Raw genomic sequence first — 27,442 nt, 5'->3', positions numbered from 1 at the left:
TGGGGTGGTGGTGGGGGGTTGAGGAGCTGCGGAGGCTCCTTGGAAGGGCAACTGGTTAAGTCAGGCTCTGGGCAATGCTTTCATAGCAATCTTCATGGACCTACCATGTGTCCAGCACTATGACAGACAAAACACACACACACACACACACACACACACACGCACACACGCACGCACGCACGCCTACAATTGTGAGTCGTGAAGCAGCAGCAGAAGGAAGTGGGCCCTGTGGATATTCGGGACGCGCACAGAAAACAAATTCTCCATTAGACTGAGTGGTTCTTTTCATAAATAAAGTAGAAACAAACGATGAGAATGTAATATTCTGGAAAAGCAGGACTAAATATAATCAGGGAATCAAAACGTTTATTTTCATTCTTACAAATTCTATAGAAATGAACCCAAATGAAACAGATATGTACATATACATATGTACAAAATTTTACTTCTGAAAAAGAATCTATAAAAGTAGATGGTTGAAAATAAAACAAAATGAAACAAATAAACAAACAAATAAACGTAAATGGATTTAAAACCAGTACTATGAAACTGATTTTCTCCAAGTAAAGTAAGAATAATCTTAAATTGCTGGTTGTGGCTGGTTTTCCAGGTTATTTACATATTTTATTGTGGTCATCTATACAAAGGAATCTCTTTTATTTCAGAATATCTTCAGTTCCATTTTATTACATCAAATAGTCCTGAATTCTTTTCCCTTTACAGAGCTTTCACGATCAACTTCCATTTTCTTCTTCCTCTTGACCCACGGGTCGGAAAGGCAGTATCATCTGCCCTCTTTCAGGATCAGACATTCGAAGAATTCTAATCAGCTTACTTGATGGAAGTGAGCTAGAGGAAGTAAAATTAATTACTCACATTTCCAAGAAAACGTTTTCACATTACAAGAAAATTCTCCTCCTTCTCATGAAAACATAAATCTAAATGGCTGTTATCTGTTAACATATATTCACAGCAGGGGGGTATGGCTACTATCTGAAGTTCCAGAAGAAATATGATTTGCAAGAAGGAAATAATTTGTTTTCATTTAAAAAAATCAACTTCCTGCTAAATGCTATGGGTTTTCAGTTTGGCAGAAAAATAAAATGAGGGAGATTTATATACCAACTATTTCTTACTCTTGTTCTTGTCTAGCTGGAAAGGGGTTACCTGATATTTCCAGTCGCAAATTTAAATGCCCACCAAAGCGATCACTTTAGAGAGAGAATATGGGTTCTAAGCGACAGGGAGCCTGGTACCCAGCAGGCACCCAGCAGAGGCTGACTGCCGTAGAGGAGCGCTCTCTATTAGGAAGGAGTGTAACTGCACTTGTAACTGACCGGGAAAATAGCCAAGACCAGGGAATCATGAACGTTTTTTTAGTCTAAATGGAATTACTACAACTACTGCAACACTAGTTCAGTGGTTCTAAACCTTCCTAATGCCGTGACCCTTTAATACAGTTCCTCGTGTTGTGGTGACCCCCAACCATAAAATTATTTTCGTTGCTACTTCATAACTGTAATTTTACTACTGTTATGAATCATAATGTAAATATCTGATATGCAGGATGTATTTTCATTGTTACAAATTGAACATAATTAAGTTTAGCGATTAATCACAAAAACAATATGTAATTATATATTCAATATGTGTTTTCCGATGGTCTTAGGCGACCCCTGTGCAAGGGTCATTCGACCCCCAAAGGCGTCGCGACCCACAGGTTGAGAACCGCTGCACTAGTTGGTCATAATAAACACAGAGGAGCAGATTCAAAATAGAAACAGTAACAAGTCAATAATCACATTCAAATCAACCTGCTTCTGTTATGGGAGATGATACACACAAAATTTTAAGTATCTACAAAGAGAAAATTATCTTAAATCTCCAGAACTGGTATAGAGGCTAATTTTTCCTTTTAATGGTCATTTAAGAATTTGCACTTTAAAAATTGAGATTATAGGGACTCTTTTCCCCCTCCCTACATGGGAGTCAGTTCTGTGGGACTCTTCCCCCTCCCTACGTGGTAGTCTGTACTTGTTCTTCAATAAATCTCCACCTTTGCTATACCAAAAAAAAAAAAAAAAAATTGAGATTATAGCCTTAGCCGGTTTCGCTCAGCAGATAGAGCCTTGGCCTATGGACTGAAGGGTCCTGGGTTTGATTCTGATCAAGGGCACATGTCCGAGTTGTGGGCTCAATCCCTAGTGGGGGGCGTGCAGGAGGCAGCCAGTCAGTGATTCTCTCCATCACTGATGTTTCTATCTCTCTCCCTCTCCCTCCCTCTCTGAAGTCAATAAAAATATATTTTTAAAAAATTGAGATTATAAAAGACTTCTCCCCATTTTATACACTTGACACATATATTCAGAGCAGACTTTTAAAAGTTACCTCATGCTCTGAGGCGTAAGCAAGATGAACTGTCTGAAGCGCTGGGAATCTGCCATCTTGAGTATCATGTCCATTGCGATTCTCCGGTTCACCATGTCCTGGAGAACAAGCAGAAGTCAGGGTCGCGGCATGTTAATCAAATTCCTGGGAACACAGTAATCTGCCGGCTACTGCAACCCCCTGGATTTTTATCCATGAATCATGCATTTCCTTCTCTCTAATGCCAAGCTTAGGGAAGATAATGTCCAAAACTCTCAGGGAAAACAACGGAGTACATCTCCCTTCCATGTAATTTCTGCAGTAAACGTGTTTATAAGCCCTCAAAGACACAACTAACTATTCCAGAATGAATCTAATTGGTACAGTAATAGTCACTCAGGAGAACGGTATCAAAAGTGACGAGTGAAACATATTACGTCTCTCAAATTTTCCCTCAATGACTAAGGTGCTTTAAAAACTCTGCCTGCACCCTTCATCTTCTACAATTTGTACAATGTGAACCAATTTGAATTCACAGACCAATTTCTCAAATCTTTAATATAAACAGTGCATCGGTGTATAGAAAAAGAATGTTTAGTTATAACAGGTTTTGAAATGAAATGAATTAAACTGTGCTTACATTTTCTGAGTTAAATAACAGAAAAGAAAAACAATCCAAGCAGTCCTCCCACCTGAGAGGTGGAAGCCGAGACAGATGGAGGATGCATTTTGAAAGGACTCCTGGAAACCATGTGTGCGGTGCAGCCTGCTGGCTCAGAACATGGGCTTTGGAGGCAGACAGGGGACCCACATCCCGCCTACACTGCTCAGTGGCTCGTATGATACAAACTCTTCCATCAGGAATATCTGCAAAGTAATCTCACATAAAGTGAACAAAAATAGCCAGAGCTTGCACAAATGGAATGCTGTCCTTTCCAAACAACGCCCCGGTGTGGCCTATCATTTAATAACAAAGCTGTCAACGCACCCAAAAAAAATATTTGCTTCTTTGGGTTGGTTCTCAGAACCTGGGTGCATTTTTCTGAATAATTTTAATGGGGCAAAATGCCATCCTGATTAAGACCCTCTAAGTTTGTGAAAGAGAAAGAAGTTGTCCTGAGTTAAATATGACATAAGATGGGTCATAGGACTGGATTGCAAAATGGTATGGGGGGTGGGTGTCAATTGGGGAAAAAGGAGACAGATGTAAAATGGTAGAAAAGAAAAAAAATGGTATTTGGGACAAAAACAATGCATGAAAGAACAATTGCCTTCTAAGATTTGTGAATTAGTTTCAAAGCCAATTCTCAGAGGAATTTCTAGCTTATCATCAAATGTGTTTTGGGAGGGTGTCACTTGAAAGATTACATGGCACTTACCAAGTATAAATTCTGATTCATGAATAAGCATTTTCTAAATGCTTCCTATGGGCTAGGCCAGTGATGGCGAATCTTTTGAGCTCGGCATGTCAGAATTTTGAAAAACCCTAACTTAACTCTGGTGCCGTGTCACATATAGAAATGTTTTGATATTTGCAACCATAGTAATACAAAGATTTATATTTTTGATATTTATTTTATATACTTAAATGCCATTTAACAAAGAAAAATCAACCAAAAAAATGAGTTCGCGTGTCATAGGTTTGCCATCACTGGGCTAGGCATTAGAAGGTAGAAATATGACCTCAAAAAGATTACAGTTTGGTGGGAGATTCAGACATAAGAGGGACAGCAACGGAAAGGAAAATACATACAGTTAAAATACTAGTGTAATGGTACATGCAATAAATAATATAAAATATAATGAGGCAATGTGAGGGAGGTGGAAACCAGTGAGAAGACACATTCTGAAGACACATGGAGGATAGGCCTGTGGTGACAAATACTAAAAGAATTAAAGTACGACTGGAAGTTCATTTATGATTTGGCTAAACCAGTTTTGCTAGAGTAGTCAGTCTAAACTAAGACTGCAGTGGATTTAGGAAAGAACGGGGCATGAGTAAGTAAAGAGAATGACTCAGAGATAATTTGGGAGAACTTACTATGTGCACCAAGCAAGACCCCACGGGAGCCTCACTATAACCCGATGAGGCAGGAAAGATTAATAGCTTTATTTTATAGATGAAGATATTGAGGCCTGAAAAGGATAACTACTTTGCCCAAAGTCATTTGGGTAATTGGTCTCAATCTTGGGTTTTAGACTTCAAAATCAAGTGTTCCCACGCCCTTGTGTCATATATATAACTGCTCTCTGAGGGGCTGTGAAGGAAGGAAAGCGTAAGCTAACTGCTTTTGACTTTCTATTACAATGAAAGACGGAAATACACTAGGGAAGAGGCTACAGGAGGTCCATCTGGTGGAGAGGGGGGAGGTCCCGCTGGGAGAGAGAGGAGGAATCAGGACGGGTCTCTGGAGCTGCCACATCGTAGCAGGGAGAGAACCGCAGCTCTTCAGTTCTTCCTTCCACCAACACGGACTGCAATGTCGGGGCCGGAGCTTTCCTAGTTCGGGTAAAACTAAAGAGAGAATCGCTTCCATACAAAACACACGTCCACCACCCCACCCCCAAACTGGAAAATTTAAAATGTAACACTACCATGTAGACATCAAACTCATCCAGGCATCTGAAGGGAGACTCAGCAATGGACCACAGAGAGAGAATGAAGCACACGGTGGAGAAGGAGCGCTCGCCTCCGGATAAGGCTCGCATGTCGTTGAAAGCCGCTCTGTTCCCCTCTCCAGGCTGCACCTTGAATGAGTCAACGGGAAAAAAAGGTGTAGGAAAGGCATTATTAAATTCTCTATAAAAAGGCTGCCTCACATTAGAAAGAATGGGTTTACAGTTAAAAATAATAAAAGAGACTAAAGTCATTTAGTCAAGTGGAAATGACATCTATTCCATTTAAAATATTTTAGAGTAAAACAATGAGCTATGCATAACAGTGGTTTTTGTTTTATTGTGAGGGGAAAAAAATTGAAAGCATTTTCTCACTGTAATGAGATCTAACATCCACAATTCCAAAGGCTTGATGATAAAAATGCCAATGTGAGCCCAATGTTAGTAACGAAAACACTGTGAACTAGTGATTCTGGCACTTTCATAGTTCCCTAAAGACCTGAAACCATACAACTTGTAGAAGACAACATAGGGAAGAACCTACTCATCTTGGATAGCCTGGGCCCCGTGACCACCTGTTTCCTTCACGCCCTACACCTGGCACCCACCATTCTACTGCTTCCACGAAGTTTGGCTCTTTTAGATTCTACATAAGTTATACCAGACAGTATTTGTCTCTCTCTGTGTGACTTACTTTATTTAACATAATGCCCTGAGCTTCATCCATGTTGTTGCCTGGATGTCAATTTCCTCTCCTTTTTATGGTTAAATGATATTCGTGTGTGTGTGTGTGTGAGAGAGAGAGAGAGAGAGAGAGAGAGAGAGAGACAATATCACATTTTCTTTACACATTCATCTCTTGGTGGACACTTAGGTTGTATCCATGTCTAGGCCAATTTAGGTAATGCTGCAATGAGGGGGTGCAGGTGTGATTTCATTTCATTTCCTTTGGATATATACCCAAAGCTTGTGCTTCTGGTGTCAAATCCAAACAATCATTGCTAAGACCAACATCAAGGAGCTTCCTCCCTATGTTTTCTTCTTAGAGAAGATTTCAAACGGTGTAAAAAGTTGTAGTAATCAAGAGGCGTGACTGCTTCCAGATTTGTTCTTTTATCTCAAGATTGCTTTGGCTATTCAGGGTCTTTTACGATTCCACACAAATTTTAGGGTTGTGCTTTCTACTTCTGTAAGCAATGCCATTGGAATCTTGATAGGGACTGAGTTAAATCTAATCAGGCTTTGGAAAGTATATACATTTTAATTCATGAACACTGGATATCTTTCCATTTATCTGTGTTTTCTTCAATTTCTTTCTTCAATACATTAGAGTTTTCAGTGGACAGATCTTTCACCTCCTCGTTAAATTTACTCCGAAATATTTTACTGTTTTTGATGCTATTGTAAATGGGACTGTTTTGTTTATTTCTTTTGTCAAACATTTCTAAGTGCCAAGATAACTTTTGTTACTTGAATTCCAGTGACATCTAGTGGTTATGTTGCTTTAAATGTAATTACTGAATGTCAAAAAGACATAGGACCGACTTAAACAGACTCAGACCGGCCAAAGAAAGTAACAGCAATGAATTGAAATTCATAAAATCTCTTTAAAAAAAATCCCCCTTTAATAAATAAGGGCTCATGGGAACAATAAACTAGCAATTAATAAATGAACAGCACACTGTCACAATTGCCCGAGAAGATAGTATACTGAACATTAGAAGTCACTCCTTCATTCTGACAGAATTCCACTTGCACAAATATGCTACACAAGGTGAAAAGGCAGCACCAACCAGTTCTACATCATGAAGGTTAATCACACATGGATTCACATATTTTCCAAACTGCTATCTGAAAAATTATGAAGCTCTCAAGTGAGCATTCATTTATTTTTTAATCATCTAAGGGTTACAAAATATTCTGAATTTAAACATACACAGAAATTTTACATATATCATCTGTAAATCTGAATCCTCCATGAAAATCCAAATGAAAAAGCAACATTAACATAGCCAAACCAAATAAACACACAAACACACACATATGAAAGAACTAAGTAACAGGATGTAATCTTTTGTCCAAAACTGCATTTGGTATCAATCTAATGAATGAAGCCCTGGATGAATCATGGAGATCTAAATTTTACTTCTGATCTATTACTAACTTATCATGAAACATTGGTATCAATTTCCCTTTTTTTGAAAAACGACTAGATTCCTTTTTTTCCCCTTAATACTCACCTAAGGATGTTTGTTTGTTTGTTTATTTATTTATAAAGAGAGAGAAAGGGGGAGAGACAGAGAAACATTGATCAGCTGTCTCCCATATGAGCCCTGACTAGGGATCAAACCCACAACCTAGTTGTGTGCCTTGACTGGGAATTAAACCCGAAACCCTTTGGTGTATAGGATGATGCTCCAACCAACTGAGCAAACCAGCCAGGGCAGATGACTAGATTCTTAAAGCAGTAATGTTCTTCTGAATAACAGGGGTGACAACGTCAGAAAATCTAGCTGCACTTGTCTTGTATAGTCAGCTCTGGCGATAAATTACCCAAACACTCCTAACACTTTGTTCTTTTACTCTTTTTATTATTCTTCTCCTTATTATTATTAGAGTGTAAATCACATACAGTAAGGAACAAAACTGAAGTGTTTAGTGCAAATAATTTTTATACAAACACACACACACACACACAGTAACCACCACATATAAGAAGTAACATTTAATCCTCCCCCCCGCAACTCTGCAAATTCTCTGTGTTCTCTCTGTCACTAGCAATCCTCAAAAGGTAACCACTATTTTGACTTTAACCACATAAATGAATTTTGCCAGTTTCTGAAGAGTGGAACTGCTTTAACAGACAGTGGCAGACGGGTTTCCAAATTAGTTCTCCCAAGTTATAGTCCCACTGGCAGGGAATGAGAGTTCTTAGTCTATATCCTCACCAACACAAGATATTCATTATCAGTCTTGTTCATTTTAGCCACACCAATGGTGATGTCATAGTAAGTTGTGATATAAATTTGTATTTCTCAGATGACTAATGATACTGGACACTTTTTCATGTGCTTATTTGCCATCTGGACACTTTATGAAGTTCTTGTTTAAGCCTTTTGATCATTTTTACACGTGTTGTCATTCTCTTTCGTAATTATTATTTAAAATTTTTAGATATGAGTCCTTTGTTTTATATATGTATTGCAAATTATTACTTATTCTAAGTATTAACATGGGAATATAAAATGTATGGCAACTAGAAGTAGTAAATGAGTATTTGAAAGTTTTCTCCAATTATTTGAGTGAATAGCTGCTCTTGCCCTGCACTCCTTCTTTCAACGCATGTGACTATGAGAGAATACATAAAGACAGACTCCACAGAGTTGAATGTGGCAGCTTTCTTTCTCAAGAGAGATCAGATCTAGGTACATCTTCAGAAATAGGTAGTACAAATTATTACATGGGCTAGAACATTCTTTGAGAAATTCTTTCTTGGCTTCCTATAGTGAGACCAGAGAAAATGGACCTTCTATAATGTCCCACATAATTTCAAGAAAGAAACCAATGGAGTAAAAGAGAAGGTAACTAAATTTTATTTCCACTGAAATAAAATTCCTAATTATCATCAGAAGAAAATAATGTAGTTGTATGGGGGAGATTTTTTTTTTTTTTAATTAAAAAAGCTACAACAGCAGCTTTAGCCAATAAGGTCAATTTACTGTTCAACACTTTGACAAAGCATCTCCTAATAATGAACACGTAAAGTTAAGATACTTACTGATATAGTAAGAGTTTCATTCTTGTGGTCAAAATTCATTTTTCCACAATAGGCCCTCTGAGATAATAAGTTGTCAAAGTACAATTTGCATCGTAAAGTCAAACACCTTGAAATAAAAAATTGGACACATTAAGAAGAATATAAAGATACAAAGTGTATTCAGCATGATCTTTAACCAGCATGTAAGACCAGACAAAAATATGCTAAAATGTTAACACTGGTGGGCCATTTTATAGGTGCAATTTTAGGTGATTTTCTCCCGATCTTTATATTTTGCTTGTCTCTACATTTTTACCACAAACATCTGCAGAATGATATCACCTCACAGTGAATATATCTCCTGATATTAGAGCCGGTCCATATGGATGTACCGATCCATCACCCTAATGCAGAAGACATCCATCTCCTTGCGAGGACTGACTCTAGCAGTGTTGACAATGGGTGAAGGACCTATTCATCTGCCTGTCTCCTCTCAACTTCGTAGCAGCAAAAAAAAAAGGGGGAGGGGGGAGGGCAACCTCTAGTCACTGTGTATCTACCATAGCTACACCATGCCTGACCCAATGCAAACTCCCCATTCCGTCTCTATCTGTCAGGTGGCATTCCACTGAGCCCTATGGATGCCTTAAATGACAACTTATGGAAGAATAAGGGGGAGAGGGTGAAAAACTAAGTGGAACTGGAAGTCCTTGGAGGCCAAGGAGCCTCCGGTTCACAAGGCAGAGTCTGCAGAGGAAACCACAGCACTGAGAGAACTCGAGAGGACCTGGAGAGGGTGCCTCGGGTCTCACTGAGTACTCTACTCATCAGTTCACATTCCCCCTGGCCCAAGTGGAAACCTGTTAAGTTACAAGATATCAGTACAGTACTCAGAACCTGCATCACAGGTAGAAAAAAATTAGTTCTCAACTAAAGGCTGCTCTGGTCCCACCAAACAAAACTTAAAAGCAGCCTCAAAAGGATAAAAATAAACCCTATTTAAGCCTTAACAACATATGCTTATAAAATAGAAACAAAGTTTTAGTTTAGTTCAGGAATATGGTCCCTCATGTAAAAGCCTATTTCTTGTTATGGCTTCATCTGAATTTCCATGTATGTGGTAGAGCTAGTTACATTTTTAAAAAATTCTTAAGACTAATAGAGTTTGGGGTATAAAGGCAGGTAAAAAGCATGTGACTGAGGGATTGCTTCTGGGGAAAACAGAAGGTTAGTGTAAAGACTAGGGCTGCCTGGGGTCCAAGCACACCAAGGGTTATCCCTACCTTTAAACTGTCCTCTGCTTTATTTGTTGCTTGTGACTTTCATTGGGGTCAATTTATCCATGCGAGTCTGTACATTTCCGGGTACATTAATAATATCCAGTTTCCCTAATCCTGTATTAATTCACGCAACTAATATATACCAAGTTCCTACTCTGTTTCAGGTACTGCAGTAGGTTCTGGAGATAGCTGTAACAAAGCAGCATCCATCAAGCTACAAGCCACACCATTCTTGTTGATCAGGGTAAATCAACTGAATATTGACTCAGCAGGTCCCGTCAAAAACATGCATCCCTCAACAACGTGCAATGTCCAAGAGTGAAAGAGGCTGCCTCAGGACCAATGAGCTACCCTTCAAAGGGCACTTTAAGCAGCCAGTGACCAGCCACCTGTGAATGATCTAGAAAGGATGGATACCTGATGGAGTGGAAAAGTTGGACAGCTGCTATAAAGGCCCACTCAAATCCATAATTCTCTAATTAAATTATAGGACGGTGAGCACCAGCTGACAAGGCAAGCACTGGCAGCTCTTCACTAACTGAATCATGCAAAGTTCTTTTAATTTAATTTAATATTTATAAGGGATAAGTGGAAACAAAGAAAAATAAAAAAATGCATATGTGATAATATATTTTTTAATGCACTTACCTTCTAAATTGTTGGTATGTTTTGAATCTATGGGTCATTATTTCTTCCAGTAATTTAATAAACCTTTTTAAAGTCTTTACTTTAGTATCCAGATCAAGATAGGTTTCTTTTGCTTCTTGGTACTGCCTATTTTATGACAAAATATTAAGTAAATAAAGGCCATTCAAAGAAACATAAAAAAGTAAAATCTCAAATATATTTCATGGGGAAGACCAGGGAGTACAGGGAGTGCTGAGGACCCAGAACTAGCAGATTTCACAGAGTTGTAAACACAATCCACTACCAGGAGGAGTGGGTGCTGCCCTGACAGGGAAGAGTGGTTAGCAGGCTGGGCAGGAACAAAGTCCAGCCCTAGAGAAGGCAGAGAAAGCACAGAGGATGCCGAAACCGGTTTGGCTCAGTGGATAGAGCGTTGGCTTGTGGACTGAAAGGTCCCAGGTTCGATTCCGGTCAAGGGCATGATGTTTCTAACTCTCTCTCTCTCTCTCCCTTCCTCTCTGTAAAAAATCAATAAAATATATTAAAAAAAAAAAAAAAGCACAGAGGAAAGTGGGTCCCAGAGTGGCAGTGTATATTAGAGAATATACACCTTCTAAACGTAAAGGGATTACACTGGAAGACAATAAATATTTCCCTCAGTGACAGACACCAATGTGGGAACACACTGAGGAACACAGAAAGGAGAAAAGGAAACAAATTGGGGAGAAAACATATAAAATGGTTGGACAAAATATATAGAGAAGACAAAGACTATCTAACATATGTATAAACTAGAGGCCCAGTGTATAACATTCGTGCACTGGGGGCTGGAGGGAGAGGGTCGTCCTCAACCCAGCCTGTGCCCTCTTGCAGTATGGGACCCCTAGGGGGATGTCTGACTGCCAGCTTAGACCCGCTCCCCCAAGGGGTCCTTAGCATTGCTGCAGAGGTGGCAGAGGCTCCTGCCACCACTGCTGTGCCCGTCTTCCGGCTGAGCGGTGCTCCCTCATGGGAGTGCACTGACCACCAGGGGGCAGCTCCTGCGCTGAGTGTCTGCCCCCTGGTGGTCGGTGTGAGTCATAGTGATCAGTCGTTCTGCAGTTTGGTTTATTTGCATATTAGCCTTTTATTATATAGGATGGAGACCTCAAAAAGAAAACTGAACAGAACAGAAAATATTTTAAAAAGTAAAACACAAGAAAACGTTTAATAAATAAGACTTGAATCTGCAGACTGAAAAAGCACGATGTGTACCAAGTGAAAGGATCACGGAGTCTGACATTCTGGACAAGCTACAGGACTTCGTAGACTATCACAGATACTCAAGAGACAGGGGATTTTACATTAGGGTAAACTAGTCTTCAATTCAAAGTTAAGACAAATAATTATGAATATGCAAAAATATCATTCATGTAGCCATTCTTAAGGAAACAATTTGAGGACAAACAACTTTTCAAATGGCTACAGGGCCATTTGGAAAAAGATAAAATACATTCCTCACCTTACACCCAAATTATCCACAGGACAATGAAAAAATACATAAAAAGTGCACAGAACAAAAAATAAACAGTTGTTAAGACAAGAAAAAAAATGTTCACTAACACTTAATATAAGTGAAATGCAAATAAAAATTATAACAAGGTTTGTTTTTTTGGGGGGGGAAATCTATCCATCAGCAAAAACCATACAAGATGATCACACTGTTTAGACTATTGGGAACAAGCCCTCTAATACACTGCTGATGGGAATGCAAATTAAATATAATCCCCAGAAAGGGGAATCTGTCAAAATGAAATTTTTTCCTAAAAAAACAAAACCAAAAAACCACACACACATACACACACACACAAAATAAACCTGAATAACATGACACATGCACAAAATTACTTATTATGTACCACTATATATAATAGCAAAAGATTCAATTAAAAAATTCAACTATCCATCAATAGGTGGTTGAATACTCTAAAACAATAAAAAAAATATCCAAAACACTGTATATCATTAAATCAAAGAAAATAATCTGTAAAAGAGTTTATATAATGTGCTATCTTTTATAGCTGAAAGGATAAAAAGCAGTCACATTACCTTACATTTGCATATAGAAACACTGAGAGCACATTTAATAAGATAAAAGAAAAAAAAGTAAAAAGAGGAAGAAAATTTTGGGGGGGTCTTTTTACATTGTATTTTTTTAAAACTATTTTAAAGAAAAACTTTACTATTTTTGTTTTCCAATGCTTTTGAAAATAGAATTGAGATAGCTCCCGTCTCCAGCCTTTTCTTAAATAGGAAAAGTTCTTCAAAAGTGCATAGTTACGATCTTCTACTACAATTTAATCATCATCCTATAGTTGCACATGGTTCTAATTTTTCACTGTTATAAATAATAAATATATCCAAGCAAAAATTATTTTTCTCATTTTGGATTATAACAACAAAATTACTTGGCCAAACAAATTTTTGAGGGCATTTGACATAAACTGCCTTAATGTTGTTCAGAAACACTAATATTTAACATACTATGTATCCTATATATTCTGTCTACTATGATCTCATTTAATCCTCACAATAACCCTTTAAGGGGAATACTATAATTACATCTATTTTACAGATGAGAAAATTTAAGGTTCAGAGACACTGGATAATCTGCTGAAGCCATAAGATAATAAAAGCGCAATTCAAACCGAGGTACTTTTGCTTCAGAACCTGTGCTCTAACTACATTGGAGCTTCCATTTTTACTTAGTATAAAAACATCCATTTCACTGAGATCTAACTGACATGAAGTTTTTTCCATCTTCATGTATGTGAAAATGGCTTCTAATTATTCTGATTTGCATTTCTTTGATTACTTGTGAAGCTGAATAATTTCATGTCTATATGAACCTTATAGGTATAAAGATAACATTTATACGCAAATATTCTGTAATAATTCAAAAGAAAAAAGTTAGTTTATATTATTTTTTTATTGACTTTGAGAGAGAGACAGGAGAGAGAGAGAGAGAGAGGGGGAGAAACATCGATATGAGAAACATTGATCAGTTGCCTCCCATACATGCCCCAACTGGGGATTGAACCCAAAACAATTTTTGGTGTGTGGGATGATGCTCCAACCAATTGAACAACCTGGCCAAGGCAAAGTTAGTTTATTATTAACATACACATATGAAAGACTAGTTTAGCTATAAACTATATGCTATGGCAATATTTAATCCAAATTTAAGATTTATATTTAAACATTTATTTTTTGTATTGATAATATATATGGATAACATAATCAAGTAGAAAAGCTACCAACCACTTACCTCATTATTTCTTCTCGATCTCCATGACTAGCATGTTCTGCCTGGATCTTTTGTCTTAATCTATTAATTTCTTTATCTAGAATCGATGCGGACTTTTTCACTTCTATCCGTTCTGGGCAGATTTGTCTTGCTTGTGACATTTTCTCCTAAGACAAGAGATTTTTAATGTCATTAAAACTCTTCTTTGAGATAACAATTGATTGTACTACTAATGCCAAAATAGGCAAAGTAAAATTCTAAACTTATGTTTACACAATGTATTTTGAATGCATTTGGTATCAATGTTATTTCTCTAAGCTTTATATTGAGAATATAGTACAGTCACTATAAATCTTCAAGAGAAAATTACACTACTGTTCACATCTTTAATAATTTGTAAGACCTCCGTAAGTTCCTAATGAAACAAATTTCAAGTAGCAGTTATGAAAAGTTGGGCATGCAGGGCACTGAGGTCAGACATAGCTTTCTGTGTATTTTAGGATGGACTCTGAACACCAAATAGTATTGAAATGCAAACAAAAAGACCCTCATGTTTATAAAATATTAAAAAACTCAAAGCACTTGCACACATAGTACTTATTTCGTATTTACATTTGGTTTAAGTCTTGAATAAGTAAGGCAATGGATTAGAGTCTCAGTCCTTTCCCAAGATACATAAAGGCAAAGCTGAGATCCATCTCTTCTAGTTAGACCCAGGTTCCAGGCTGCTTTCTCCAAAAACAGGGCTGCTGCTCACAGCTGTCAGCAGGGGTGTCCAGCAAGCAGGAGTGGAATTGCAGCCCAGCACAGCCCAGCCCAGCACAGCCAAGGCCGGCCCCAACTACTCAGAGGCAGGGATGGATTTTCTGGCATAAAGCTGCTATCTACTTGCCACACTAGGCCTGTAAGGAGCTAGATTAGCTTAGAGGGAGTGCCATTCCCTTTCAGACGCCAGACGGTCGCAGTCCTGTCTGAAGTCTTCGTGTTGGTCTATAAAGTCCCCACACTCAGAGAGTCCCTAAGCCTCCTTCTCTTGAGTCACCAAAACAGCTGTTACTTTATAGGAAACAGATACTCATCCGACAACTTGTGTATGTTTGAAAACAGGATATTAAGAAAAACGCACTTTGGGAATTAGTACTAAGGTTGTAAACAAAAACGTAAAATAAAAATGATAACCTCTAGTTCTTTTTCTTTCATATCCAGTTCTCGTTTCTTTTTATTTAAAGTATTCAAGTGTTCTTTTTGTTTTTCTTCATAATGCCGCTTCCCTCGTTTTTGGGTATCTACTTCAGAATCAGCAATGTTTAATTCATCCTGTTTGAAGAAAGCCAAAATAATTTCTAAAGCAAACATTGTTTGTTTGTTTTTTTAATTACCAGCGTAGCTATAAAACTAACTGACAACTCCATAAAGTGGATAGGACTATGTTGCTTCAAGACACAAATGTTAGAGTTCATACCGGATGTGTCTGAATAGAAATGAGGGGTCACATGATTATATTTAAACTTTTATATGAAGTCTCCATATATATGGTGCTTTCAACTTTATTTTAGTAAACAGCATAGTTTGGTGGGAAGCCACATTAGCCTGGTGAAAGCTTGGATGACATATGCATAAAGACATTCATTATGGTGGCTTCTCAAATAATGATCTATATTACCACTGATGTGGATATTTTTAGAAAATATATAGACTTCTAGACTCTACGTCTGGATATTTTATTTTAGGTCTAGAATCCCTGAATCTCAATCTTTTAAATAGCTCTTGATTTAAGAAGCACCAAAATAAGTTTAGAATCTCAGAGGGCTTGTTCTTTTGGTTTGATATACAAACGTTTAGAGCAGCTTTCTTTGTAATAGCCCCAACCTGGAAACCCATGTCCATCAATCAGTAAATGAAACAAATTGTGGTATATCAAACACAATGGAATGCTACTTGGTAATAAGAAGAAATGAATTATTGATTCAGGTAAAAATACAGATGATTACAATAATCAGAAAGAGTAACTTGTATTCCATTCACTCACTTTTTCTCTCAAACTATAAACAGTGTATACATTATGTGCTAGACAGTATGTTAGGTTCTGAAAAAGGTCAGATCACAAAAAAGTGAGAGTATATAATGTGTGATTCCATTGCATGTAATTCTAGAAAATGTGCAGGCTACAGTATAGAAAGCAGACTGATGGCTGTCTGGGGACAAGGGGCAGGGCACAGAGAGGGACAGATTACAAAGGGGCACGAGGAAACTTTGAGCATGAAGGATTGTTCTTTTTTCTGATTGTGAGGTTTTACAGGTATATACATGTCAAAATTTATGAACTCATACACTTAAATGTGTATTTAATGCATGTCACTTATATCTCAATAACACTGTTTTCAAAAGGCTGATTTAAGAACTACCACGTTATATTTTAATTTGTTTGCTTGTTTTTTGAGCCTAGCATTGCTCATTGACACTATGATTATCATGTTCAGTCTCAAGAGTTAGTTATAAACAGAGAAAGAAACAAATACCAACCAGAGCAGCAATAACAGCATCACACGGGACAATATATGGAGGTATCCGCAAAAGGAAGAGGTATCTAAACATGGAAAATATTTACCTCGCATAATGGAGGAATTGGGCTATTTTCTAACCTAAGAATACAATTTATTACAGCTTGTTCATATTAATGGAAATATCACCATGATAGACATTTGATAACATATAGCTTTTATAAAAGAGTTCTATTAAAATCATTGTTACATGAGGGATGAAAATAAACTGACGTTATATTTCAAACAATAAAAGAAACTGGGTGCAATGTGTGTAGCAGGAGAGATTACAATTAGGAATGGGAACAGTTTATGCAACAGAATGCTTGTCTTCTAAAAACAGAACTAAGTTTTCTAATCATTTTTGGTAGAAGCTGTCAAAATAAATAGGCCCCATTTGCTGTAGGGAATCAGTTCAGTGTTAGGGAACAGAAGGGCTAAAACACACAAGGACACATTTGTGCTGGTTAATCTTCCCTCCTAGCAACCTGAGAAAGGGAAAGACCTACAGCGTAAAATAATAGGAAAAGACCTACAGATGTTAATATCCCTTTCTCAGCATTTACCATGGCTGTCTGATTTGTCCTTGTATATTTAATAAATATATGTCCTGGGTACTATGAGATTTAAAACTAAAAGGAAACCAAGAGAGCATTTCTTTTAATTTCATTTAATTTGATGGCGAAATGAAGAACTAGAGATAATAAAAGCAAATTAATACATTCATCTTGGTTTGGGGGTGAGGCCTAGGATGGGATAGGTCTAAAATGAAACTATGATGCAGCCCTTAACCTGTAGAGTAAGCATGTCAAACTCGCGGCCCTTGGCCTCATTTATTTGGCCCATGTCGTTAGCCTTTCAGTTTGACATGCTTGCTGTAGAGTTTCCACCTGCAAGAAGTTACAGCCTTTAGAAAATAGACTAAGATGCTAGAAAGGACAGAATCATTGAAAAACCTTATTCTCTTAGATGCCTAAACAAAGAATTTTATTCAGCACCATCAGAAAGATTGCTTCTTGTTTCATTTAAACCTACGTTCATTATGAGGTTTTAAAAAACTATAAAACATGAAATCTTGTGAGAAAAGTATTCCCCATGCCAAGATTTCAACGACTGCATGTTTAAACAGAGTATTCTACTCTTTACCACCCCTCTCACAAAATGAACAAATGTCCTAACAGCAAGCATTATGTCTAGAAGCTGCTAATGTTTAACAAGTGACTGCAGTTTCTCAGGAATTATTTTGTTAGCCAAATCCTCTTGGTCCTCTTGTTACTGACGGCTATGTGGTGTGACACTGTGAAGGAAAACCTCCTGGCTACTAGCTGTTTGCATGCAGGTTAACTGAAGGACTCACCTCCTAGCTTTCAGTTATTTGCAGCCAAGGCAAAGAGCTAAGACCAAGAGTTCTTACTGCCTTCTGCCCATATTTTTCTGCTCTCGGACTTACTTATGGACTCCCAATTCCAGGAGTTGCTTTAGCTTAGAGGTCCCTAAAAGAACAGAACACAGCTTACTCTTCATCATTTCTTGTTTTTAATTTTAAGTCTTCTGGGATAATTTAGGTGCTTTCTTTTCCTATATCATTTTACCATATTTCATCATTTTGATTTTGTCACTCTGTTCAATCCTTCACCCATTAAAAAAAATATTTTAACCTTACCTTTGTTGTAATTTTACTGCTCTAATTCCTGAATTTATTTCTCTGAATTCTACCTTGTCTATTCTTGATAATTTTCATATTTATTTTATTCTTTTTCTTCTTTTAAAAAGGAATTTCATTTTCTTTTTTGTCTTAGGCTTTATCTTCTTAATTCTTATTTCCTGTGGTAACTACTTTCTTATTTGTATTTCTCAGTGTTACCTTTAGTACATTTTCCTTCCTCACAACTTTGCAATTTAATATTTAAACTATATATTCTTGTTAGTCTATTTTCTTTTTTCTCATTTTCTCAGTCATAATTTTATTTATTTTTTATTGAATTTATTGGGGTGACATTGGTTCACAAAACCATACAGGTTTCAAGTGTACAACCCAATCAAATATCACCTGCACACTGAATCATGCACCTATCACCCCAAAGTCTCTTTCCATTCTCAATCCCCCTTTGCCCACCTCAATGAATCCATCTTAGGTTATAATGGCAGACAGAAATCTCAGCTCCAGGGATAGTAACTACAGAGAAATCTACCACAAATAGGGGGAAGCTATTTCTATGCAGCAAAACCTCTAAATTCCTCTACTATTCTCTCAACTCTTTATTACATTTTTAAAATTTTTTAATAAACAAAATTACAATAAAAATTTTTATGCATGCAAATTCTCTTAAACTTTAAAAATATCTAAACACATTTTAATATACAGAGGGCAATTAATTTTCCTGGAAAAAGAAAAGGATATGTTAGCGTGATATCTCAGATACCCCACCCCTCTGAAAATATCCTATTCATTCTTCCCAGTGTCTTATAAATGAAAGTCCTGAAAATAATTGAGCTATTCATAAAAATGATGACAATAAAATATTAATAACTAACCTAATAAACAACTTGGAAAAATTTACACAATTTAATTGCTGAATAATTGTTTTCCTAAATTTGGTTTTAAAAAGCATGTGTTAAAAAAAATAAACTGAATTCAAGCTGGAACGTAACTGGGACATGCCAATAAGCAGGAACTGAGTAACACTTTATTAAAAGTTGGCTTGAGTTATTGAAGGAAAGTGGGACAACAGAACAGGCAAGCACAGAAAGAGTGCAGACAGACAAGATGTCCCTGGCTCTAGCTCTAAAAAAAAAAAATTAAAATTAATAAATAAATAAATAAATCAGAAAATAAAGAGGGCGGGGAGCTATAATCTTCTGGGACAAAAACTTGCCAATTTATTCTTATAAAAGCATGAGCAGAAGCATTTTATTCTAATTGATCTAAGGATGAAAATTTGGTTTACATCCTATTTTTACGTGGTTATATTAACATTTAAACATAAATTATGTTAGCATAATATCTAGTGAGTACACTGTAGATATAAAGTTAACACCTAAGATACATATATCATAGAATAACAATAATACATACCTTAAGTGGATCTGCTAGCTCTGCTAGCTGGTTAACTTTCAGTTTAATCGCATCATACTTGTTTTCTGCTTCTACTTTCAGACTTTTAAGGTATTCCATATTGTCTTTTTGTTGTTCCATACTTTTCTCAACCATTTTCATTTTCATTTTGTTTTCCTGAGCTTCATCTTCCTGATTACATTTACAGAGCATATGGAGTTAATTAAAATGCTTTGTTATCAGATAGAAAAGTAGTACAAACAATTCTAAGAGAGAAGACACTACACGCTATAGGCAAATCAGATAAAAGACAAATTCAAAGACTACTAGGGCATTTTCACACTCTCAAAAGCAAATTAGGAAGAAGGAAACAGGTTCAAAATAGTAAGAGATACTATTTAGGACATAAGTTAAAACTATATTGTGCTTGAGGTCATAATCAAAAGGAATAACTTTTATTCTACCCACTTACTTTTCTTTCACAATGCAGTACATACTGGTATAAATATCTACCTTGTGCCAGACAATGTGTTAGATGTGGAGTAAACAAAAATAAACAAGACATATTACATATCTTCAAGAAACTTAGTCTATCACCCTAGCCAGTTTTCTCAGTGGATAACACATTGGCCCGTGGACTGAATGGTCCTGGGTTCGATTCCAGTCAAGGGCACATGTCCGGGGTTGCGGGCAAGATCCCCAGTAAGGGGCGTGCAGGAGGCAGCCAATCAATGATTCTCTCTCATCACTGATGTTTCTCTCTCTCTCCCTCTCCTTTTCCTCTCTGAAATCAATAAAAAAAATATATAAAAGAAACTTAATCTATCAATAAAAGGAGTTAAAGCAGACAAATAAAATGTGGGAAACAAGATTACTAATAAAAAATGAAGACAAATTCTCATTCGAGTAGAGTTCCACATGCTGTATATCCCTCAGCAGTTTATATGACGTACAGTACAGACACTAAGTAATACTTCTTTTAACAAGATTCTGCAAGCTATCTAATCCATTGTTTACTGTAATTCAGAAAAGCTAAGCTGAATATCATAAACAGCCGCCTGAAAAAAATACAGTGTAACAAATATGTGGTCAATTAAAATGAAAACTATTAACTTGGGGAAAAGAAACAATGCAAAGAGAACAAGCGAAACTGACTAAAAGGTACCCATTAATATTGATACTGATTCACTCTGAAAAATACTATGCTAGGCAGCAGGGTTTAAAGTGCCACTGTTTGATTTTACGAGCACAATTAAGCTTTGATAAAGTTTTCTTCATGTAGTAGATGACAAAATCAGTTATTATTCATGCAAGTTATACAGACAAAACAATAAGGAACTTGAAGGCTATACATGAGGTAGCTTCTATCTTACCTGTAAATGGAGACAATCATGGAAAGCAGCCTTAAGTAAAAGGATTTTTAAAAAAGCTGAGTAGATACTGTTAAGCTAAATGATAGTTTTGTCCTTTATAACTTTGAGGAAAAGACTCTTACCAAGGTTGCAATATCTACAGACTGGTGTTCCTCTATATTCTCAAGTTCCTGAATTTCAGAAATACTTTTTCTTATTTTCATCTGAAAGAAAGTATTTTAATTTTAGTAACATAAAAATAAATTAAAAATAAAAATAAAGGCTATATTAATCCATGATGTTCTACTCTGTGTTACAAAAGGATTCTGTAGTTAATAAAGAGACATATTAGTATTAAATGAACCAAAGTAAGTTATATTACCAAGTTTGCCGTATTACCCTCACTGGTGACCCATTCCCACACAAAAAAGATGTAAGTACTCCATCTTTGCATTTAAAATGATGATAATGTTGAATTCATAGAGAAAATATTCTAAAATATCCAGACTCAACTTGTGGAAAGATTATTCTAATCCAGGGGTCTTACTAGTACAATTCAAGTACTGCCTGGATGCCTCTGAAACTCTTGCAGAGATTCATGAGGTCAAAACTATTCTCATAAAAACACTTAGACATTATTCACCGTTTTTACTATTATTTCTCATAAGTGCTCAGGAGGTTTATAACTCGGTGACGTGTACTTATTGCAACAGATTGATTGCAGAAGGTGACTTGATAATTCAGTTGAGTTTTATTAAGCCAGAAATACAAATTTACTACAAAAATATAAAAATGTCAATCTTCTCACTAAATAGCTTTGGTATTTGGAAAAGTTATTTTTCATAAAAATGTTAGTATGTTAACAAACAATGAGTTTATAATTTTTAAGTGAACTAATAAATACAGTTAAATTTTGTTTTAATTTTTAACAACGTAAATACTGATAGATAAAACCCACATATGTAAAAAGCTCTTTTAAGACTATAAAGGGGCTTAACTAAATAAATGGTAGAATTTTAAAAACAGCTTAGAAGTGACAAGATGAGAAAACAAAATGATGCATATATTTTTTTACCTTTAATTCTTTATATCGTAGTTGGTACCTTCTAAGAAATTCTTCATTGCGTTTAATATCCTTTTCAAGGGCAGACAAATGTTGCTGAAAATTTAATATCTGGGCCTTCTTATTTTCAACCTCATCCTCCAATTCACTGGATAGAGAAGGATAAAAAATAATTTAAAACTATTTCTGAATATTACAAATACTTTAGATCTTTACAAAGAAAAACTAATTTTTAATAGCGTATTTGTAAAAATCCTAATGATTTCAAAAAAATATCTAGACTGGAGTCAAATTTTACTTATTTCATTAATAGGCATTTATGATATGATTTCTGTGTGGCGGACTTTGTGCATAGTGATAAGTAGAGGTAGAGATAGAATTAAGACATGAATAACTCAAACAAAAAAGACTCAGGAAATAAACCATAACATCAAAATACGAACAGGACACTATACGTCCATAGTACCACGGAAAATCAGACTATGGGAGACATGGCAATTGTATTCTGTGAAGTTTTCAACAGTGGGACCAACTAGAGGAGAGGATGGGAAGAACTGCACAAAGGCACCGAGGGGTGAAAAGATAAAATCGGCAGCTCAACACTCACTGTTGGTGAGTAAGCTATCACTGCTATGAATGCGTGAGGAATTAAAGTGAATGAAAGGAGGACAATGAAAAGGGATGGAGAATAAAGCAAGCAAATGCCAAAACCATAAAGATCTGGCCGGCATTCACTGTCTTCAGAAATGACCTTTTCCTGCCTGACCACAGTACCTGTCCCCCAGAGGTGAATGCCTGGTGGAAGTGAACCACCTTTGCAGTTAAGAAAAACTTCTCTGAGAGAGAGTGTGCCATATTTCAATAAGATGCATATTTCCCACGTTTTCACCTCTCTGAAATAATCTTTTAGTCCATGGTTCTATTAGCAGCTTTTTTCTCCCTTACTGATATATTAAATAACACAGCAACTTAAATTTGATAAATATTATAAATGTGCTACCTTACTGGAATTCTCAAAATTAAAAAAAAAGTCAGCTGAATAAATGATAAATGAATAAAAATGAGGAAAGAAGAATAATTATGGTATTTCTCATAAAAATGGGGCCTGATGCAAAAATTTAAGATGGCTCCTCAGGATTTAATAAGAAATGTTTATCATATATAAATCTATACATTTATTAACAAACAGTAATTTTGCTAAAACAATAAAAATTTACCAAGTAAATAAAATTTGAAACTAAGAGCCTAAACCAAAAATAAAACCAATAAACAATATTGTTATTAAACATTTTCCTGAATATTTAGAATAAATTTAAAGAATCAACATAATTGGCCTAGCCGGTTTGGCTCAGTGGATAGAGCGTCGGCCTGCAGACTAAAAGGTCCCAGGTTCGATTCTGGTCAAGAGCATATACCTTGGTTGTGGGCACATCCCCAGTAGGGAGTGTGCAGGAGGCAGCTGATCAATGTTTCTCTCTCATCGATGTTTCTAACTCTCTATCCCTCCCCCTTCCTCTCTGTAAAAAGTCAATAAGATATATATTAAAAAATAATTTTAAAAAAAGAATCAACATAATTTACATAAACAAAATGGCTAAATTTTATAACTTCCCTTTTTCAGGGTAGGACAAATTCTGTTACGTATTTTCATAGAGTGTTTCTCCTTAGTTTTTAATTATTTTTTACTAGGACAAAGAACATGTGCTACCTAATAAAATATGTATGAACCCCAAAGAAAGCAGTAGAAATAATATAGCAAAGCCACACTGGATACCAACCTTATTTCAGAATCCACATCTCTGCTTAGGAATTTAGGTCTTGTATATTCAGATGAGTAATAACGTCCTGCAAAAACTTGATCACCATCAGCAGTAAAAGCTTCCCTGCAATTCTTAGGTGGCTTTTGGGACTGCATAACTGCACGAGCTACAGAATTACTCTAAAAACAACAGAGGAAGAATATATTTCTTAAATTGTGCCAAAGCATTTCTGATGCACACAATTTCAAAATTTCTGCCATTGTTTTAAGATTCAAATATTTTTTATTTAAACAGTCAAGTAAAATAATTCCATAAAGTTAAACAAAAAAATTAAAAAAAAACTTTCAAGATTCAAAGAATTGAAACTATTAAGTCTTCAAATCAGCACAGCAAATAATGCTTTATGACAAACTGATACGTTCTATTTTTAAATTCTAATATTGCTATCCATTTAAAATTAAAAATTCTAAGTAACTCTTCACATGAAAATATTTACTTTTACCAGTTAATACAAATCTTATTTTTTCTAAATGACTTCCTAGAAATGATGCAACTGAATAACAAATTCCAGTCAACGACAACAACCTTGAAATATTTAAGCTTTAGAGGAAATAAAAAGGGAATCAGGCTTACCCTCTCCAGGCACAGACCTTTACAATAGAATTTCATTGTTTTATTTCATATATCCTTCTAAAATATGATAGAGCCAAGCCAACAAAAATTACAACACTTGCAATGCACACACACACTTGGATTACTAATACCATTACTTCTCATTTCCATTAATAAGAAAAACAGACATCTATTGCGTTTGTCTTGATTACGTTTTTCTATTTTAAGTTTCCTTATTCCTTTCCAGCAAATTTATTCCAATAGGTAAAACACAAATGGTGATCAAGTCAAACAAGTATATAAAAATGCAGATACAGATAAAGAATACATATTGATTTTACAGCACTCAAATTTTTAAGAAAAGAGATTCATAAAGTATCAAGTCAAGTATTTGTTTAAAAAGTAGAATGATAATAATACATGTATCTGTAAGGGCAAGTAAAAAATGAATTTGGCAGGCAATCAAGAAAGCATAAACAAAAAAATTTATGGCATCATGCATCAAAAAAATATATACATTTGTGAGATTGCTTTACAAAGAATAGCTGAAAATAATGAAGTTCCCTGGAGCAAAAAACACAAACCACCAGCTCTATATTATACTATAGATTTTCCTACGAGGTACATGTACAATGATGAAACATCAACAGCTCCATGATGTAGGAGGGGAACAGAGATTTATATAACCTACTTCAGTTCTGAAATTTTTTAAAAAACAAACACAGCACGCATCTGGTCTTACTTTGATTAGCAGCACTGTTTCTATCCCTCTCATGTCAATCAGGCTATTTGCAACAACTGCGTTATTTATTTCCAAAGCTGTCAGCACCGTTGGGAACTCTGGATGATAAGCAGCTCTATGAGACAAAAATACATAAGGATTAGTATCAAACTTTAATTATATGTAAACATCCCCACGTATATATTAATGGGTGAGTAGATAATAGCTAATGATAAGATAATGAAAAATATCTGGTAACATTTGAAAATATCTGATTAGGTTTATTTGTTTACTTAGCAAACATTTATATGTGATAGGCACCATTATAAGAATATTATATGCTCATCTAATCCTATAGCAACAATGAGATAGATGATACTATTCTCTCCCTTTTTCTTTCCAGAGGAGAAGCTTCAGATTTTAATAAGTTCCTCAATGTCACAGAGCTTGTTAAATGCCTGGGTTAGGATTTAAACCAGGCAGCTCAGTTCTAGAGCCCAGAATCTTCTTCTTCTTTTTTTAATAAAGTAGAGTTGGCATATGATATTATATTAGTCTCAGGTGTACAATACAGTGATTCAACATTTGTAGAGCCCAGATTCTTAAACACTATGCCCTACTGCCTGTTACAGTAATTACACCTTTCTTAAATCTTACATGCTATCATACATAAAAATAAAAGTCAATTAACTAAAAAAGTGAAACAATATTACTACCGAGACAAGAAAAACTGAAGATTATTATGGACACAGAGGAGATATGAGAGAAATGATATTCTTAGGAATTATAATTTGGGCTCCCTAAAGAGACATTCACTCTTTCAACTAAAATTTTAAACATCTGTGCTATTAACAGCACTGAAGAATGGATACACCAAGAACAGAAGGTGCAGAAGCAATGAGTATCTAAAGGGGAAATGGTCATGGTAGTCTTAGTACTTTCTTAGTCCTACAATTCTAAAACAAAGAAAGTATCTTTGTATATACAGGGTGGGGCAAAAGCAGGCTTACAGTTGTATGTGAAACAGAGTTTATTCTTGCATTATTAGTTATTAAATATTGCATTATTTTCCATAGGGACAACTGTAAGTCTACTTTTGGCTTAAGCAACTGAAAAATGAAGATGGAGAAGATTCTAGGAAGAGCAGGTTTGAGGGTAGAAATCAGGAGATTGGCTTTTACACGAATTAAATTTGAATGTTTATATTCCCCAACTTCAGTTGCAACTAACCTGTCAGGGGTCATTTTTTACCACAGGAATGTTGTCTGGTAGCACAACTGAAATTTCGCTTTTATGGGGTTTAAGAAACCAGGGATCATTAAGGAAAACAATCACAGCTCTTTATGGAATCTCCGAAGCACATGAACAATGTCTAGAAATCAACTTAAGGTAAAATTCCCATGCAGAAAAAGAAACATAGAAACACTTACTCTTAACTCCCAATCTTTATCCTATATAATAAAAGCCTAATATACTAAGTGTCCGACCAGTCACTATGATGTGCACTGACTACCAGGGGCAGATGCTCTGACAGGTAGGTTAGCTTGCTGCTGGGGTACGGCAGATCGGGACTGGGCAAGACGGGCCGGACATGCCCTGGAGCCCTCCTGCGGTCCCTCCCATACCCCAATCATGCACTGATGGAGTCCTTGGCCTGGCCTATGCCCCCTCACAATCCAGGACTCCTCAGGGGGACGTCAGAGAGCTGGTTTTGGCCTGATCCCTGCAGGCCAGACCGAGGGACCCCACCAGTGCATGAATCAGTGCACCGGGCCTCTACTTTCTAGTATAAAAGCCCAAAATCAACAATTCTAATACAGAACTTAACTACTTTTGACAAGTCCACTTTTTTCTTATATTTTTCCTAAATCAATTGTTGGCACATCTGTTAGGTAGTCACTCCAGCCAAAAACCTAGCAGTGATCCTCAATTCTTCTTTCTCTTATATTGAAGTAACATGTGTTATTTTGTCCTAAATATCTTTTAATCTGCTCCTTACTTCTATAATGCAAATGCTATTTTTGCAGAGTAATTTATGATGTCATGCTTCCATGCAATTTGCACATAAAATTCTATTTGCCTAGAAGGCAATTAGCAAACTCATCAGTTAGAAGACCAATCATTTTCCTCTCTCCTCTGATTTCTTCACTATCCTACCTCCTAACATTTATTTACTCCCTTATCTCAACCGCAACTATACCTTGTAATCCAATTTTACCAAAGCTGACAAAGAATAAATTAGGAGAAACTAAGATTGCGTCAGAGATAAACACCGGGAAATTGCTGCCTCTCACAACAATTGAATAATACCTCAAAAACACAATACGGACATCATCCAGAACCACAGGAAGGCTGGCTGAGTCTAAATTCTACAACTAGAAGGAAAGAAAAACACACTGCGACTCA

General features: G+C 36.1%; 1 protein-coding gene across 1 annotated transcript in view; it reads right to left on the bottom strand.

The window, feature by feature from the left end:
* Positions 1 to 325: 325 nt before the first annotated feature.
* Positions 326 to 27,442, bottom strand: part of SMC6 (structural maintenance of chromosomes 6) — a 55,989-nt gene continuing 28,872 nt past the window's right edge. The window contains exons 16-27 of the mRNA XM_006767560.2: positions 25,058 to 25,172; positions 23,722 to 23,882; positions 21,956 to 22,091; positions 21,024 to 21,104; positions 19,550 to 19,720; positions 15,113 to 15,250; positions 13,955 to 14,100; positions 10,669 to 10,794; positions 8,762 to 8,867; positions 4,963 to 5,115; positions 2,389 to 2,486; positions 326 to 849 (exon numbers count right to left, since the gene is read on the bottom strand). Of these exons, the coding sequence (XP_006767623.1) occupies positions 735 to 849; positions 2,389 to 2,486; positions 4,963 to 5,115; positions 8,762 to 8,867; positions 10,669 to 10,794; positions 13,955 to 14,100; positions 15,113 to 15,250; positions 19,550 to 19,720; positions 21,024 to 21,104; positions 21,956 to 22,091; positions 23,722 to 23,882; positions 25,058 to 25,172 (1,546 nt within the window). The 3' untranslated portion in view covers positions 326 to 734. The remainder of the gene's footprint in view (positions 850 to 2,388; positions 2,487 to 4,962; positions 5,116 to 8,761; positions 8,868 to 10,668; positions 10,795 to 13,954; positions 14,101 to 15,112; positions 15,251 to 19,549; positions 19,721 to 21,023; positions 21,105 to 21,955; positions 22,092 to 23,721; positions 23,883 to 25,057; positions 25,173 to 27,442) is intronic.

This window comes from Myotis davidii, unplaced genomic scaffold, assembly GCF_000327345.1.
Source record: "Myotis davidii unplaced genomic scaffold, ASM32734v1 scaffold238, whole genome shotgun sequence".
Lineage (NCBI taxonomy): Eukaryota > Metazoa > Chordata > Mammalia > Chiroptera > Vespertilionidae > Myotis > Myotis davidii.
Note: the sequence above shows the minus strand (reverse complement) of the source record. Positions and strands in the feature narration are given on the sequence as shown.